The 19,518-nt window shown below is 35.5% G+C and overlaps 1 protein-coding gene across 3 annotated transcripts in view; it reads left to right on the top strand.

Annotated features, from left to right (window-relative positions):
- Window positions 1-19,518, top strand: part of ST7 (suppression of tumorigenicity 7) — a 272,136-nt gene that overhangs the window by 76,367 nt on the left and 176,251 nt on the right. The window contains exon 1 of one of the 3 annotated variants that reach the window (XM_077756028.1): window positions 6,372-6,634. The exons of the other annotated variants lie outside the window; for them this stretch is intronic. Within the exon in view, the coding sequence (XP_077612154.1) occupies window positions 6,613-6,634 (22 nt within the window). The 5' untranslated portion in view covers window positions 6,372-6,612. Of the gene's footprint in view, window positions 1-6,371; window positions 6,635-19,518 lie in introns of those variants that run through there. 3 annotated transcript variants of the gene reach the window in all.

Here is a 19,518-nt window from a genome sequence, read left to right as displayed (position 1 = left end):
AATTTTTCCCCCTAGTTTAAACTAATAATACAGGAATGAAATGGGAGAAATAACGGTTCTTTTTCTAAGAGAGACTTTTCTAAGATGACTTTAAAGGAACAGGCAAAGAAGAGCAGAGCCACATTAGTTGTGGCTTGAGTTCGAGATAAGCAGAAGTGTGTGTGCGCATAATGTCACGTGGCAGGAGGCTTTCCCCAGAACAGTTTGCCGGCCCAGGGAGCCGTTTCATTTTGTGTCTGATAGAGCTGTACTTTGGAAAATAACCTGGTTCCCTGCCTATTGCTTCATTATGGATTATACAGGTAAAATTAAATTTAAAATATTTTCTAGTCGCATAGGATTACTTAAAATATTTTGAATTTATATATAAAAACATGTTGATTATGCTTGTATTTTTAAAGATATCATGGAATTTGTTATATACAAATTTTGATTAATTTAGGATACACACTTAAAGGAATTTGTCAGACATATCCTTGTTGTTTTTTCTGTTTCAGTTTGGGTCATGTTCAACCAGTCTTAAACTAAAATGCAAACCATAATTAATTCTCATGTCTCCCCTCTGGGCCAGAAACTTTACAGTACAAGTGACATCTGAGTTCAGAGTATGCCACACAGAGAATAAAATGTACACATGGTCTATAGAGAGCTTCTGGTTTCTTCTTCTTCTTTTTTTTTAATGTTTTTTTTATTTCTGAGAGAGAGAGAGAGAGACAGACAGACAGCATGTGCAGGGAGGGTCAGAGAGAGAGAGAGACACAGAATCTGAACCAGGCTCCAGGCCCTGAGCTAGCTGTCAGCACAGAGCCTGACGCGGGACTCGAACCCACGAACCATGAGATCATGACCTAGGCTGAAGTTGGACGCTTATCCGACTGAGCCACCCAGGCTCCCCTAGAAAGCTGGTTTCTGTAAAACATTTTTGGCTTTGTGGTAGTTCTTCAATGCATGTGTGTGACTTAGTCTTTTAGAGTTGACGTAATTAAGTGAATTGGAGAATTTCAGTTTTTATCCCAAATTTTATGAGTATTAATGCTTCCAGAATTTTTGGATGGATAACTAGACTCTTCCTTTTTTAAGCTGCATAACCTTGTTCCCAATGTCTAGTTTCTGAATGGTAAATTGGTATAGGTTTGCAAATAAAGTTAAGGTTACACTAATCATGGGTGCTGGTTGCATGGTGAATAAGTGGAGGATTCCCTTAGCTTGGAGGGGGTGAAGGTGGGGTGAGGAGGCGAGGTAATGATTAGGAGGAATGGACATGAGTCTGTGCCAAAATTTGTGAGCAAATTCAAAATTAATTACCTTAATTCAAAATTATATTACCTTACATTTGAACTTTTGGGTAACGGTGACATTGTTTTCTGACAGATTTCCTTTTAAACTAAAGAATAAAGGCTTTTGGAAGATTTTCTACCAACGTGGAGACCCACCTTCCATACCCAGTATAATGACAATATCAGTGTGTGTTTAAATTACACTCTTCTTACATCCTCTATTAATGATCTCTTTTAATATATGTGTGGATCTTTGACAATATGGTGTCAAATTGTGAATTTTTTGTGAAATTAATAATTTAAAATGTAACTTTTAGGAGCTCACTATGTAAAGGAGTTCTGTGGTAAATATTTTTTGAAGGTAAAACATTTTAAAGTAATTATTTGCTCCAAGTCTGTTTTTTTTCTATAAATACATATTTTTCTATTTTAGAGTTTCTGTAAAGCCACTATAATAGCTTGTGTGTATGTGTGGTGGTGGTGGTGGTGGGGTGTGTGTGTATGTGTATTTAAAAAAAAAATTTTTTTTCTCGTAAGATTACTGTGCCAGAATTTTTGTTCCATGGCCCTGAAATAAAATAAACTTAACTTTCAGAAGGCTCCCTGTATGTGTGATACTGTGTAGAAGCAGGAAGAAACACATTTTATAGCCATATGCAAATAAGTGAAATTTCTAAAATCTTACCAGGGAGTTTTACAATGAGTATGTTTTCAGTTAGTTTGTACCTTTTTTCCAAAGAGCAAAACCATTGATTCTTTCATTTCTCTATAGTTTATATATTGACACTAAAACATTTCTGTTTTTAGGTAATACTTTATAAACGTAAAATGGTATTCCAAAAGACACAACTTTAACATGCTGAATAGACATTAAGAGGAGTACTAAGAGAGTCACCTGGGTGGTGCAGTTGGTTAGGTACTTGACTCTTAATTTTGGCTCAGGTCATGATCTCATGATTCCTGAGATCGAGACCTGCACTGGGCTCTGCACTGACAGCACAGAACCTGCTCGGGATTCTCTCTCCCCCTCTCTTTCAGCCCATCCCCCACGCTCACGTGCATGTTCTGTCTCTCAAAATAAATAAACAAACATTTTACAAAAGTTAAGAAAAGAGTAATACTAAGAAAGTTTTAGTGTGAGCAAAGGAGATGGTTCCAGAGAAATTCCAGATATGACACCTTCAAAGTTAGTTTATGTATGTACTCTAGAGGGAATGTGTGGTTTAAGTTCTTACCACATTAACAGATAAACTAATTAAATTAGTTGATGTGGTAGGAAGCTATTTTGGATGTTGTCTCCTATGGTGATTTTTATAAACATTTACATATTTGCAAATATAGGTATATTTAGTCTAGTAAATTGTGAAGAGAAGAACGCATGTGTTTTCAGTTCAGGGGAGAGTGAATTCTTTTGGATTTGAAAAAGAGACTATTTTACTGTTAGCACAGTTCATGAGCATAACCATATTGTACTTAATGACATCATCATGGCACTGAAGGGGTTGTCATCCAATAGAAATCAAGAAATCAAGAAAATGGCTCTTGATGATTCAAGAATAGATTTATCTATTTTTTTTTTCTTGGAATACTCTTTCTCCCACGGGGTTTCCATGTTATCCATATGGTTTCCTTTCTGTTTTTCAGGTCTCTGTTGAAATGTCATCTTTTAAGAGTGGCATTACTTTACAGTTTTATCTGAAATAACCCTCACATTCAGTCATTCCTCAGCCTTGAGTTCCTCTTACCTTTCTTTATAACAAATGCCACCACCTGACATATTACATATTTGTTTGTTTCACCCACTGGCCTGTACGCCCCATAGAGGAGTGAGTTGGTGCTTGGCTGGTACCCCTAGAGTGCAGAACAGTAAGCTCCCTGGAAATAGTTGTTGAGTGATTTATGAACGGAGTTTCCTCTAAAAGTAACTATTGACTTAGTTTAAGATTTTCACTACTATCTTTTTTTATCAACAGTGTTCTGATTTAACAATGATTATTTTGGCCACTAAATTATGTTGAATATTGATCTTTCCTTTCACTGCTAATTTTATACTGAAATTAACAGTATTCTCTTTGCTAATGAAAGGGCAAAGTTGCAGGCAAATAGGCATAATTAGAATGTATAATTCAAAGAGCATTTTGGTCTTGGAATATATTATGTGATTTTCCTGAGGGGTGTGGAAGACCTCAGATCAGTTTTATTTCATTATATTTTCTTTAGGCAACCCATTAAAATATGTCTTCATTCTCTGAGCTTATGCCAGAGGCCTAGAGGAGAGAAAAATAGTAAACTAAATTTTTGGAATCTGTTTTGTCAAAGATAGGCCTTCAGTGATATGGATTCCAACATACTAAAGTATTTAGAAATACCTCAGGCCTCCAGAGGTTATAGAAACCTTAATAAGAGTCAGAGGTCATTTGTGTACAGTTTTGCTGGCAAGTGAGATACCTAATGTTTTTAACATAGTGACCCTGGTATAGTTATTTAAAAAGTTGACTTCTTGAAAAATATCGCAGCCTTTAACTTACTCTCAGAAGTCAGCACTCAGAAAAGTGCATTTACATATGCATATATACACCCTCACGTATGAGCTGAGAAAAGGAGCTACATCAATGACTTGGCAAAGCAGTATTGCCTATAGAGCGTGGCCTCTGGTGGAAAATATCTCTTACCCAGGATCATTTTCTCATTCTACTTTTCCACTTGTCTTTCTTTTGGCCACATGTAGCTACTGTTTGTGTGACTGTTCATGTACAACATCTGGTATGCAATTTAAAATAGATCTTACGTAAGACAATATTTTGGTTTCAACCCTTTTGAAGGGTATTGCCTTTTGTACTGCCCTACAGTTATATTTCAGTGCCATTATTGATATTCTCCACTGGTTGTTAACATGGCTGGTAATTTTTTAAAAAAAATTTTTTAATGTTTTATTTATTTCTAAGAGAGAGAGAGACAGCGTGAGCAGGGGAGGGTCAGAGAGAGAGGGAGTCACAGACTCTGAAACAGTCTCCAGGCTCTGAGCTGGCAGTCAGCACAGAGCCTGATGCGGGGCTCGAACCCACGAATCGTGAGATCATGACCTAAGCGAAAGTCGGATGCCCAACCGACTAAGCCACCCAGCGCCCCATGGCTGGTAATTTTTAGCATAGTCCTTTCTGTCATTTTTAGCTTTCTCTGGTGACCTTTCTCTTTTGAGAATATTTTTCTCTACGCTTTCAGTTGATATCTATTTTCCTTTTGTTTTAGTTGAGTATTTATAATTTTAAGTATTTATTAATTCTCAAGAAGCATTATGGAAAAGTAGTTAAGAGCAAATGCTTTGGAACCAGACTACCTGGATTTGAATCCCAGCTTATTGTTTGAAGCCTGTGTGACCTTGGAAAATTATTTCACCATCTATCAAATTTGGAAATTAATGGTATCCACCTTGTAGGATTGTTACAAAGATTCAATAAATTAATTCACGTAAGCTTCTCAGAATAGTACCTGGCATATAGTGAATATTCAGTCAATATTCGTTGTTATTCTTTCCTACAACAAAATATTTGTTCATTATCTTATGTCATTACACTGGTTTAGCATTTCAGTAAGCAAAGGTCAAATTACCTTGAATAAATTATTCTATAATTACACAATGGAATATTAGGCAACCATTAAAAGGATGAGATGGATCCACATACACTGACCAGAAAAGCTATTAATGATGTTTTTAGGTAGTAATTTACAGTTCCACATTCATATCAGAATTTAATTTTTAAAAACTATATTATATAAAGACATGTCTTTGTAAATCTTAAGAGAATATTGGATATATACCTTGGATGAGTGGATGGAGAGGAAACTTGAGCTCTTGAATTTCCTATTTTATATGGTTTTAAAAGTGTGGGATTATGGGACTACACACACACACACACACACACACACACTCTTTTTGTGCATTTCAGTGTCTTTAAAACATTAAAACAAAATTTCTTTCTTTGCTTCTGTTGGATAGTGTATAGACTTCTAGTTAAAAAAAAAGATTTCTAAGAGTAAAGGTAATGCAGGAAGAGTTTTTTTTTTTTAATGCAGGAAGAGTTTTATTTATCAAATGAGTCAAAAAATAAATAAGAATATCTTCAATTATTTCTTTGCAGGAATAGATTAAAAAAGAAATGTGTTTGTTGGTCATATGTGCCCACTGACACACAGGTGTACACAGGTGTGTGCACACAGCCTTAAAGTGACTGAGTTACTCTAGAAAAGGACAGGAATTCTCATAAGGCAAAATAAAGAAAAATAAGGCCAAAGGAATGGGATAAGAGAAATGTATGTAGATAATGTATTCCTAGAGCTGTGTTTTTCACATTTGAATAACAGTTTCAACATAACTAATAATGTAATTGCTAACATTTGAGAGCTTACTGTGTTTCAAGCAGTGTTTTAAGCACCTGCACTGTTATTTTACTCTTAATAATTGGGAATATTTGTGGATATATCTATATGCCCAGAATGTGTATGCAATAGTATACATATTTTCACGTAATTGTGGTTGAGTGTACAACTTTTGATCTGTCAGTCTCCCATAAGCGTAGAGAAAAAACAATGAGTTCTGTGGTTATTTTAAAAGGTAGTTTATTTTTCTCGTTTCTGATATTCTTAATTCCCTTGAAAAGTTCAATTGCTGCATAAAACCAAGAACCCTGATCTGCATGGTATCTTTGTGGTTAGTTGCTTTAAAGCCAATATTTAAATTTCTTTGAGGTCCTTTTTAGTGCCTGGTATTACAGGATGAAGATCTTGCCAGGAAGGTGAACATATATGTGGCTCTCGGTCTTGTGCATGTCGTGACAAAGGAATTCCCCTTTGAATCGCCTGCTCCCCTGAAGCCCCTGGAGCCTCTGGCTCAAGCAGCGCAGTCGGTCTGTGCAGTGCCTCTGACGTCATCGGTGTATGCATAAGCCCTGCTATTGTCTTACTGCTACGCCAGGGCTGGGGATTGCAGTAGCCGCTGTTGCTGCTGCTCCCAATCCTGCCCCTGCTGCTACCTAGTCCTGCCTCACTGCATCCCAGAAGAGCCACGTTGGCTTGCCTTTCCCTATTGGATTTTCACAAGCAGCTCTTTGGGGTTTTGTGCTGTAGGAGATCTTGTTTTTCAATCACACGGGAGAACAGTGAAGCTTGTAAGAGGAAAATCTGGCAGCTGGACACAGCTTGGACTGCATTGTGTGTCTTCATGACCCCTGCTGTGTAGCGGCTCATCTTTTCACTCTCCCGCGTACACCCTCCTCGATTTTATTTCCTTCCTTTTTTTTCCCTTCTAATTTTTTTAAAGCAGCCTCTGGAGCCAGCCATGTTTGGCACTGAATCTTCATGTAAGTAAATGGATCCCACTTCTTTGCTATTCAGAAATCTGTTTGCTGTCATGGTTTCGTTGGCTTGGACTTCATATCACATTGCCTTAGGTCATTAATAGACTTTGTATTTTGGCTCTAATTACAAAGGAATGGGTCTCAGGGAAGGGACTCCTTCTTAACTGGGTTATTCATCTTTAAGGCGAGGGATGTCAGTGTGGTCAAAATCAGGCCTTCAAGAGGGAGGAAGGAAGACAGGAATCCAGGCAGTCTCCCCAGAACGTGTTAATTGATGGGATCAAGTCTGTCACTGATCTATTGTTGTGGGTTCTATAATAGTCCTTAAACCCTAAAGTAGAAACTGGGAGGATCTGAAATGATAGTGTTTATTACAAAGGGGAAAAAGGTTTACAGTTTTTATCTAAAAGGACAAAAAGGTGTCATTATATCCTCTTCCTCCATATTTTTACAAAAGCATAGGAGTAGATATTTTATGCAGATTTAAAGGATAAGAAATAAGCTTTATTGTAAAGATATTTTTTTACACAATGGTTTCAATGTTGATATGCTTGGTAGCGTCACAGTCTAGCAGCATCATATCTGTCTTAAAACTTCTACAATGAAATTGCTGTGGTGCAGAGCAGGCCCTGCACAATGGGCTGGGCTGGACAGCACTTGTAGACAGCTATAATTGGTATTTAAAAAATGAAGACCAGCCTAACTAATTTGAGGATTATTTAATGTTGGATATAGAATAATATAACTTGTCTGTGCAGTTGTTCAGGCTCTGCAGAATATTTTGTCATTATCCATAAGCAAAGGTGACAGTTAAGTATTTCTGAAGAGACTCAACCTGCTGGCCTAGAACATAAAAAATTGGCAAGACATTATCTTTGTGGGGAGAGGGGGTGAGGCCAGGAATTTAGGAAATACATTTGTTAAGAATTTATAATCCAACCTTTTTTTTTCTGATCTCAGGTGATCACTGCATCTGTTTGTGTGCAGCTGATGATTATTCTAGAATCATTGTATTTCAGGAGAGCTTATAATCCTCAGTTTTTTAGTTCCTTGATTGGCTTTTTAAGGGATTATTTTTGTTATTTCACATGGAAGATTCTCATTTCTGAAATTAACCACATTGACTAATCACGGTCAAGATAGAATAACAATGAGATATTATGTTCCATTCAGCATATGACAGTATTATTTTCTAAAAATTAAAAAATAGTTTTTAAATTTTCACTTAATGGCACAATTAGAATTATTGTCACCCAACAAGTAGGAACAGATTATTAAGTGGAAAAGACCTTCTACAGTTTCATTTTAGTCATGGAATTTTGTTTATGTAGGAACCTAGGTATGGACAGAGATATTTACTAAAGGAGAATTAGTCTCATTACTTTTTTTAGGTGAAAACAGAAGTTGAAGCTCAGTGTGGGGAAGTCTTTGGGCTCTTGGACTAGAGACTGTAACATTGTCTGTCCAGGTTTACTTAGCAGACACAGCCTTGCCTGGTTATCAAACCTGATCTTTTAATAATATCACCCATGTGCTATGTGATATGTCTGAAAACTTCTGGTTGCTTTTGGTTTCTGAAGCTACCAGATTACTGAACAGACAGAATACCATTCAGAAGACAGAACGCCATCATGCAGATATTTGCATTTTTTAAACCTAATTGAGTATTAAGTTTTGCTTCCTGTTTATCATTGCAAGACCATAGATAGGTTTGTACTGTCAGTGGTCATTAAGTGTTGAGAATGGACTGCCTTCTTTTGATAAGGAGATGCCTTAAATCTATACTCAGAGTTCAGACAACTAATGTTTTTAGATATAGCTTTCTAGGCCTTTAATTTTTGCCTTCTGAAGGCCTTATAGGTCGAAACTGTCTATATTTAGAATATTCAGAAAAATAAGTCACATTTGAAGTTGTCATTAGTTCAGAAGGGATCTTCAAGACCAACTAAGACATTCTTAGCAGAATTTTATAATAAATACTTGTTTATCTACCCTGTGTATAGTGCTGTGCTAGATCCTGGAAAGGCCATTATTTTCAAACATATGATTTTATTATACTTAATTTTGATTTCTGGTTGTAGTACTTTGCTTCTATTGGATGCTTTTACTTTTTAAATCGAAGGGTGGTTTACAAAGGATAAAAGGTGTAAGTCAAAGTGTCTGTCAGCTTTGTAAGTCAAAGCTCTGTGAATTTTTGCCTATGTTTACACCCAGGGAACCACGCCCCAGATTATGATACAGAATATTTCTATTACTTAAGAAAGTTCCCTGTGATGACCTTTCCCAGTCAAAAGGAAATCACTGTTATGACTTCTGTTACTTGTAGAGTCACGTGTAAATGGCTCTTCTAAATTTTCTCTCTCCCTTGCTCTTTGCCTATAAGAGAAGATAATGTCAACGTCCTCATTTTCAAGTACTAGAGTAAATTGATTTTATGTTTCAGACCTTTGTAGTCAGAAATTTCTAGTAGTTGGTATCATGTTATAACATGTTCTGTCTCACTAAACTAGTATTGTTTGATTTATAAATACCAAAAAGACCCCTCCTCTCCAATATATACATACAAAATCCTTAAAAATTACAAAAAAAAAATTTACCTGGAAGAGTAGACCCTTGTTCTTCAAATATAAAGACTTAGGTTAAATAACCATGGCATTTGAATTAATAAATGCTCTGTCCTCCATTGTTTTAGTGAATATCTTCTGATAGCATCCTAGTGAATATCCTTGGCAATGCCAGTCTCAGTTTTTCAGACTTAGTGGATCTGTATCTCCATAGTTTTGTAGTTTGGCCACAATCTATTTTGGGCCCACTGGAAAAAATGGAAATGGTTTATGTTATATGTGGATTAATCCTTAACAAAGCAGGAAGTGTAGTTTATGTAGCTCTGTTACCATCTTGAAGTATTTCACTGAGCTTTTCCTTTACTGTAATTTCCCATGTCTAAAAATGGGAGTAGTATGTCTGTTCTATCTGCTTTGAGGAAATGCAGTTTTAGTTTCTGTGGTCAGAATAATTTAGGTTTAAGAAAAAAGTACTATCTGTAAAGTTTTGTTGAGGAGAGTAGTCCTTAAAAATGCTTATTTTTGGTACTAAACTTGATTTAATGACATTTTAAGATCAATAAATTAAATTCCACAAAAGTTTGACAATTTTACTTTTCTCTTATAAAGAGAAAGGAAAATTTTATAAAGGGAAGGAAAAATTTCATCTTTTCTCTTTGTGGAATAAAGAAAACTTGTTTTATACTGCTGTCATTTGGTTATGTTCTTCTTGATAAAGCCAGCTATTCTCCAAAGTGTAAATACTTACATTACAATGAACACTTATTCAATTAGCATTTATCTGGCTCAGTCCTCCTCCTGTCCCGCCTCCTATGGTTATCTTTTTAGTCCTCAAGGGTACCATTTAAGGTGTGCTGTGGTGGGAATTGTGCCCTGGTTTAACACATTAATATGTCTTCCGAAGAACCTGCCTCATTAATCCAGTGAAGAGAGCAATATCTTTCCTTTTGAGAAACAGCATGCCTCTGGGCAAATGGTAGCATTTAATCCCTCCTCCCCAAATTTTGTTATAGCCATAATAAATTGAAAAGAACATCTAGTACATCTGTGAAAGGGAAAAAGAAATCACTAACATCCCAGTAAAGCGGTAGGATTTCATTAGCTTAGTGGTGATAGGGAAATGGTCAATGTGTGTGTCAGGATGTCAGTTCTCTTTAGCTCTGGTATGGCTGGTCCTGTCATTCTCAGGTTGCCCACATCACCTTGGGTAGGTAGCTAGATGCTGGAAAGGATGTCCCATGTGATTTGTCTTTGATGGACACCCAAAGTTCAGTTGTTGCCTTTTGTTTTCATTACTGATAAATGCATTAAGTTGAATCTGACAGTGTCTCAGTTTTAGTAGTGAGTGTGGTACCGTGTTTCTAAGAATAATGTAATTATCTCAAATTTTGAGCCATTGTGTGAGAGATAGTCAAATGAATATACTCTAGCAATATTAGGTCACCAAGAAGCTATACAATTAAACAGCCACCTCTTTGACAGAGAAACAAATGAGTCACAGTCCTTTGTTCTTTTTTTTTTTTTTTACATGCATTTCAGGGCCATTCTTGACAACCAGTCATACATGAGATTAAACTTGAGTCTATTGTTTTGGTGTAATTTCTGTGAATCAGTTGAGATGTTAATAGTTACCATGTTCATTCAAAAATGGCTATTCACAACTGGACCATTTTTCAGTATAAGTCCTAGTTCTTATTAAATAATTGTGTCAGAGACTGCTGTTTTTGCTGTTAGTATGTTTGGCTTTCTAGTACTATAATTTGTTTTTACCTTTTTAGTTTTTGTTATATGGAACAAGATAATTTAGGTACATAACCATTTCCCTTTCCTATAGCTTTAATCTGGCTGTTACTGTTTAGCTGTATTGGATTTTAGATGCTTTCATCTTATTTAAAGCAGAAGTACAAATACTTAGTATACACACAAAAACTTACCTCTAAGTCAGCACTCAAGCAGTAAGTGTAAAAGAAAAATATTATTCTACATAACTTCAGATAAGTAGAATGCCATAGATGCTAATGTCACAAATATGAGAAAATAATTATAGATAACAGGGATTTATGTTGGGGCATGGTCTTACAGGAGCCTGGGAAGCTAAATAAAGTTCATGTAACATTTGACTTGTTTTACTATATTATTTTTTCTTTCCTTGTGACAATATAAGTTCTGATGTGACATTTTCTTTTGGGTTTCTTGCCCGTTAATTTTTAACTTTAATTATATTTTAATTTTAATTTTTAGTATCAAGACATTGTCTTAGTATCAAGACATTTTCGTTATTAGTATCAAGAAAATATTTTAAACCTAGGATTGAAATTTTTTTTCTTCTGGATATTTATGTACTTATTCTGCTAATACAGAAATGGAATAAAAATACTCAGTGGTTATTTTTAAATTCTCAGATTACTCATTTTTACTTGAATATTGGTTTCCCTAATTGTTAGTCTATAGTTTGTTCAGCAGAAATTACACATGAGTTTTCAGTGATCTGTTGTTTTCATTGTCACAATAGACGAGATTCATATCCTGTATAAACCATGGGGAGTCTATGGGGAAAAATGACCATATATGGAAACTTTCCCCATAGAATCCCCATGGATTTACACAGGATGTGAATAGGATTCATTGTTGTTATGGATTCTGAGTTGGAAAAGTCACTGCTAGTGTGAATTTTTAACATTAATAATAGTCATTGCATTAAATTATGTTCAAATACTATTAAATTTTCATTATAAGACTACATGGAAACAAGAATATGAATTGTCATTTTAAAAATTGTTTTTCAGAGTATTGCTATCCCACCATTTTTTCTCTAAGAAATATAAAGCACTTATTAACATGTTTATTAATGAGTTAATTAGGAAATGCACGAAGTTTGATTTAAAGGTCCTGTGATATAATCATAATTGCTGTGCTAGAAGATTAAATTGTAATATTTTCTGTATAGAGATTTTGCTTTTATGAATAATGAATTCACATAATTGTGAACTAAAAGACGAGATACAGTTTAACACATGTTGTAGAAATGGCAGCAACCATGTGCCAGATTCAGTGATTAAGTATAGATACTATGGTGCTCGATTGTCTGGGTTCAAATCTTGGTTCTATTGTGTTCTACCAAGGTTTGGTTACCTGTCATCTAAGATCTTCTGGCTCAAAATATGGCTCATCCGATGAATTCTTGATGTTAGGGGATCTTGGTCTTAGGGGTATATCCTTTTCTGGGCCAGGACATTTATACCAGGGTGGGGCTTGTCAAGGGTTATCTTTGGAGAGTAGACTCCAGCAGTGGGAGGTGGGAAAGAATGGCTAAAGAAAGGGAAGCGTCAGTTTCTAAGACTGGGTAGAAGTTCTATCATGGGATTTTTTTTTTTTTTTTTTTTTAAGTTTATTTATTTATTTTGAGAGAGGAGGAACAAGCACAAGCAGGGGAGGGGCAGAGAGAGATGGAGAGAGAGAATCCATGCAGACTTTGCCCTGACAACATGGGGCTCCATCCCACAAAATATGAGATCATGGCCTGAGCCAAACCCAAGAGTCCGAACTTTAACTGATTGAGCCACCCAGTCGCCCCTATCATGGGAGTCTTTAAAGGGACTTAGTGGGAGATCTGAAGAGAGGAGACTGCATAAAACAGGTCAGAGTTGGCAAATGCCCAGGTATTTCTCACTACTAGTCACCCCCTGTGGTAGGCATCAATAACTGATCAAGCACTCCTGTAGGATTGGCTTAAGCCACTAAAGTTTGGAATATTTTCCTCTTAAGACACTTTATCTGTGCAACTGTTTTCTATATTAATGTGAGTCATAGTCACACAAAGTTAAATATTCAATCTTGCAAATAATTACTGAATTTAAAAAAATTAGGAATCCGAAGAGTTCTGGTAACATCCCTTTAGATATAAAGTAAACACCATTCTGGAACACATTATGATTCTCAGAAATGTCAAAGGGCTAATGATTCAGAGTCACCACTGATCTCTTTTGAATGAAATTTACACCAATTAAAGACATATCCCCAGACACTGAGAGTGAGAGTTATGTGGAAACTAATTTGACAATAAACTATTTGTAAAAAAAAAAAAAAAAAAGTGTGAACCTTGAAAATAAAAATTTTATTAAAAAACTAAAAAAAAAAAAAGTAGAAAAAGAAAAGTCAATGGAATAAATGTGATTCAATGAATATTCAATGTTAGAAACGAAAAGTACTACCAGCTAATTCAAGATTGTTCTACTGTGAAGTCTCCCATTCCTAGGGTTTTTGTTTGTTTGTTNCATATCCCCAGAGTGCGGCAGGGTACCTAACATATACTAGGCACTCATTCTTTAAAATTTGAATCTGCTATGGCTAAGGTAATATATTGAAAATATGCTGTGTGGGTTTTATAAGATGTTAATACTGAGTTTAATTAAATTTTCTAGGCTAAGAAGTATATTATACATAAGTGACACATATCAGAAACATATGAGTAAATGACTCTTGTCACCCTTTGGAGCAGGAGCAGGTGACACAATTAGACTAACATGGATTTTTATTATTAAGTCCATATTTTTTATAGCTAAACTGTTGTATACTGATACTTAGCTATATATTGATAATTGACTACATTTCATCTAATTTCACTTATCTTTTTTTTAGATTATTAGGTAAAAAATAATGAAGTATTATAATTACCAGTTTATTTATAGCATGAAAACTAAGAGTTGTCTCTCTACTGATCCTGGTACAATTTTAGGAATTGGAAAAATTGTTTTTCATTTCTTTGTGGGAGTTTCAGACTATTAAGATTCAGACTGACTGGCATATTTTGGGGAATACTGAACCTAATTGGAGTGCATATAGATTAGGAAATCACAGTGACTCCATTAGAGTATTATTTACCACTTACTTCCTTCATCCTTAACTACTTCTAGAACACCTAGGGTTAGCAGGAGGCTTTGGTAGGGTTGGTGATATGCATGGAGTCTGGAATTTCTCATCTGAAACTTTCCTGATTTGTTTTAGTATAATGATATTTCAGTTATCTGTTGCCTTATAACAAAGTGCCCCCAAAACATAGTGGCTTGATATGAAGTATTTATTATGGTTTTCACAGTTCTATGGGTTGACTGCACCCAGGGGTGGCTCTCTCACAGGGGCTCCAATGCAGTTGCAGTCAGATGTCTGTTGGGGCAGCAGTCATGCAGTCTTACCTGAGCTGGAGGTCCAGGATAGCTCTCCCACATGGATATCAGTTGAAGCTGGCTGTTGACTTGGGGCTCAGTTGGGGATGTAGGCGTGTATGCCTATATTGGCTTCTCAATGAGATTCAGGTTTCTCACAGCATGATGCTAGGTTCTCAGAGGAAGCATCCTATGACAGAGCATTCCAAGAATCCTAGGAGGAAGCGTCAAGGTTTCTTATGATTTAGTCTTGGACGTCTCAGGAGCCCCTTCCACCATATTATATTGGCCAAGCAAGTCACCTGGACAAGTCCAGATTCAAAGGAAAGGAAATTAGACTCCTTCTCTTGATGAGAGAGTGGTGAAGTCACATTGCAGAAGAGCAAGTAGGATGGAAAAACATTGTAGTGGCCATCTTTGGAAAATATAATTTGCTACAAGTAGTTTCTAAACTCTACCCCATGAAGTTGGTTTTCCACAGGTCCTTCTGAGTTCCCTAAGGCAGGAGTGTGCTAGTTTTTTTCTGTAATGGGCCAGAATGAATATTTTAGACTTGTGGACCATACAGCCCTTTTTGCTACTACTCATCTCAGCCATTGTAACAAATAAGTAGCCATAGACAGATGAGTGTGGCAATGTTCCAGTAAAACTTTATTTGTGAACACAGAAATTTGAACTTCATATAATTTTCACATATCAAAAAATGCTCTTCTTTTTCTCCCCCCCACCCCTAACCATTTAAAAATGTAAAAAATCAAAACCAAACCAAACATTGTTAGATCAGGGGCTATACAAAACCAGGTGGTGGGCAGGCTTTGGCCCTTGGGCCTTAGTTTGATGACTCCTGCTCTTAATATTTGATCTGAATTTCCTTTTCAATAACTGAAAAAAACTAAAAAACAGATATATTCACATATTAAAAATAACTACTTTTGACATGTTGGGTACTACTGATAGATGAACTTCTGTTCTTATTAGTTGATTTTATTATTAACTGTTACAAATTTGAGCTTATAAATTTAGTCTGTTTTACATGGCTCTTGAATAATATTTTGACTGAAAAAAAGATTGTGTTAAAAACGAGTGAGAGAAAAAATAAAATAGACAAAATTCTATGACATGTGAAAGCTTAAATTTTAGTCTGTGATTAGAATAACACTAGGTGATGAAAGTAATACAGAGTATAGAGACCATTTGATTCAATTTTACAAAATGCATTGAATGCAGAGGAGTAGTATGTGATAAGAAATAAGAGAGCAAAAAGTTTTCAAGAAATTTAAAGTTCAACTGGATACAAGAGGTGAGGAAGTGAGAGGGAGAACAAAGAGGATAATAAATACTAAAATTATGTTTCTCATTCAGTTAAAACAGTGTAGATGAGATGATTTTTGATACCAGTGCCCATGAATCAAAGAAAAAAAAGTTGTTTCTCATTGGAGTTGGCATTGCATGGTATTCTGAGTATGACAAAGGAAAATAGTTTTTTCTTTAAATAATTTTATTGAGGAACAATTTACATTTGATAAAATATGTCCATTTAACATTACCAGTTGGATGAGTTTTGGCAAATACATGTATGTAACCATCCTTATCATTACAATTAAGATAGAGAACATTTCTCTCACCCTAAAAAGTTCCCATGTGCCGCTTTGCAGTCAATTTCAAAATCTCTAGAATTTCATATAAATGGAACATACAATATATATTACTTTTGTGTACAACTTCTTTCATTCAGCATAATGTTTTCAGCTGTGTTTGTGCTGGTTGATAGTTTATTTCTTTTTATTACTTAGTAGTGTAAATAACATAATTGCGAGGGGTGCCTGGATGGCTCAGTTGGTTAAGTGTCCGACTCTTGGTTTCAGCTCAGGTCATGATCTCATGGTTCGTGGGTTCAAGCCCTGCCCCTCACCTGCTTGTACTCTCTCTCTCTCTCAAAATAAGTAAACATTAAAAAAAGAAACAGGGGCGCCTGGGTGGCATAGTCGGTTAAGCGTCCGACTTTCGCTTAGGTCATGATCTCGCGGTTCGTGGGTTCGAGCCCCGCGTCGGGCTCTGTGCTGCCTGCCAGCTCAGAGCCTGGAGCCTGTGTCAGAGTCTGTGACTCCCTCTCTCTCTGACCCTCCCCTGCTCACGCTGTCTCTCTCTCTCTCTTTCTCTCCTTCTCTCCTAGAAATAAATAAAAAAAAAAATTAAAAAAAAAAAGAAATAACATAATTGGCTCAGTCATATGCCTACCAATTCTGAGTTGTTACCTGTTTTGGTTTCTTATTGAATAAAGCTGCTATAATTGTATAATTCTCTGAGTGGACATATGTTTTCATTTCTCTTGAGTAAAGACCTAGAAATGCAAGTGTTCAGAAACTTCCAAAATGTTTTCCAAAATTATTATATTTTTTATGTTCCCATCAGCAATGTATGGGGGTTTAGTTGCTTTATATCCTTGTCAACACTCGGTATTGTCAGTCTTTTTTAAATTTTAGCTAATTTAGTGGGTGTGTAGTAAAACCATTTTGTGATACAATTTTAATTTGCATGTTCTTCATTATTAAAGATATTGAACATCTTTTCATGTGCTTGTTGGCCATTAGTATATCTTCATTGATGAAGTGTCTGTTCAAATACTTTGCCCGTTTTAAAAATTGCATGTTTGCCATACTGAGTTCTGAGCGTTCTTTATATATTTTGATACAAGTCCTTTGTTAGAAATATAATAATATTTCCTTATAGTTTGTAATTTTTAGGTTTGTTAATGATGTTAGGTTTTTAATTTTGATAAAGTCCAGGTTTTAAATTTCTTGAGTTAGGTGTAAGAAATTTTTTCCTACCCTAAGGTTGTAAAGATTTTTCCATATATTTTCTCCCAAATATTTCATATGTTTTGCTTCTATGTGTATTATAATCTGTCTTGAGTAAGGTTTTATATACAGTGTGAACTAAAGGTGGACTTTTATTGTTTTTTACAAAAATTCAGTTGTTCTAGCACCATTTCTTGAAAAGAAAATCCTTTCCTCATTGAATTGGCAACTCTATCAAAAATTAGTTCACCCCATCTATATTTCTCATCTCTCTATTTTATTCCAGAGATCTGTGTGTTTATTCCCAGGCCGATACCATAGTCTTGATTGTAACAGCTTTATGATGGCTTTTGAAATCAGGTAGTGTTAGCCCTCTAGGTCTGTTCTTTATTAAAATTACTTTGGTTATATTTGATCCTTTCATATCGATGGAAATTTTAAAATTTGCTTGCCAATTTCTAAAAAGAAAAATAATTCCTGCTTGGATTTTGATTGAAAGTGGTTTTAATATATAAACAATTTGGGAAGAATTGGCATTTTAACAATATTGGGTTTTCCAATTTATAAACATGGTATATGTGTCCTTTCATTTAATTTCTCTCAGCAATGCTAAGATGAGTTATGAAATTAAAAGAATAGGGTTTTTTTCATTGATAAAAGAATGCTTATCTGGGGTAGAGTAATTTATCTCACCCACTGAATATAAGTTCCTCGGGAAAGTAGAGTAAAATGTTGGCAGTTTTGCACTGCTGGTGGGAATGCAAACTGGTGTTTTGCACTCTGGAAACAGTGTGGAGATTCCTCAAAAAATTTAAAATAGAACTACCCTATGATCCAGAAGTTGCACTGCTAGGTATTTATCCAAGGGATACAGGTGTGCTGTTTGAAAGGGGCACATGCACCCCAGTGTTTATAGCAGCACTATCAACAATTGTCAAACTATGGAAAGAGCCCAAATGTCCATCGACAGATGAATGGTTAAAGAAGATGTGGTAGGGGCGCCTGGGTGGCTCAGTCGGTTAAGCGTCTGACTTTGGCTCAGGTCATGATCTCACAGTTCGTGGGTTCAAGCCCCGTGTCGGGCTCTGTGCTGACTGCCAGCTCAGAGCCTGGAGCCTGCTTCAGATTCTGTGTCTCCCTCCCTCTCTGACCCTACCCTGCTCAGCTGTCTCTCTCTCTCAGAAAAAAATTTAAAAAATTAAAAAATAAAAAGATGTGGTATATATATACAATGGAGTATTACTCGGCAATCAAAAAGAATTAAATCTTGCCATTTGCAACAACATGCATGGAAATAGAGGGTATTATGGCAAGCAAAATTAGTCACAGAAGGACAAATATTGTATGACTTTACTCGTACGTGGAATTTAAGGTACAAAACAGATGAGCATAACGGAAGGAAAGCAAAAATAATATAAAAACAGGGAGGGGTCAAAACATAAGAGACTCTTAAATATAGAGAATAGTGAGAGTTGCTGGAGGCGTTGTGGATGGGGGATGGGCTAAATGGGCAAGGAGCATTAAGGAAGACACCTGTTGGGATGAGTACTGGGTGTCATACATAGGGGATGAATCACTGGAATCTACTCCTGAAATCATTATTGCACTATATGCTAACTAACTTGGATGCAAATTTTTTAAAACAGTAAAAATGTTGATATTAGTAAAATGTTATTAATTTGAATTTGGAGGACTTTCAGAAGTTTGAACTTCTTAACACATCTTAACCTGAAAAATGAGACTTCACTAAACAAATGTTGCCATGAAGTCTTTTGGGGATATGTTTTAACAAGGAGGTAAGAATGGTTTATACCTAGAACACTTAAAATTATGTTCATGTAGACTGCTTTTATGGCCCTTGAAACATTTGCTCTCACAACAAGATAAACTATATTTTTCTACCTCTTGTTTTTTTATATCTTAGGTAAACATTTTATTATATTTTAGAAGTAACTTCAGTGTTTGCCTAAATATTCACATTAATTAGAAGGATATGAACTTATGAATTTTTATATTTGGAAACAGGATCCCCTTCTTGTGAAACTGGTCCTATAGTCCTGTTATCAGTCTTTTTAAGAATCTGATAAATCTATGGATCCTTATGAATTCAAGAGATTTAAAACTAGCTTTTTCCGAAAACAAATTCAGGTTGGCATTTGTTACCTTTAAAAATTAAATTGAACTGGAATTGACTTTAAGAACCTTTTCTAATTATTTAACATTAGTTGTGATAATTTCCAAAGTCTTTAAACTTCATATGGCCAGATTTGATAGAGATTGAACTGACTTGAAATGGCATGTATTTATATATTTGTGTGTGTTACAAAGATGAATCTATAAACATTTATCTGATGTCTGAAGTG

This window comes from Crocuta crocuta, unplaced genomic scaffold (genome assembly GCF_008692635.1).
Source record: "Crocuta crocuta isolate KB4526 unplaced genomic scaffold, BGI_CrCroc_1.0 scaffold452, whole genome shotgun sequence".
NCBI classification, from domain to species: Eukaryota; Metazoa; Chordata; class Mammalia; order Carnivora; family Hyaenidae; genus Crocuta; species Crocuta crocuta.
Note: the sequence above shows the minus strand (reverse complement) of the source record. Positions and strands in the feature narration are given on the sequence as shown.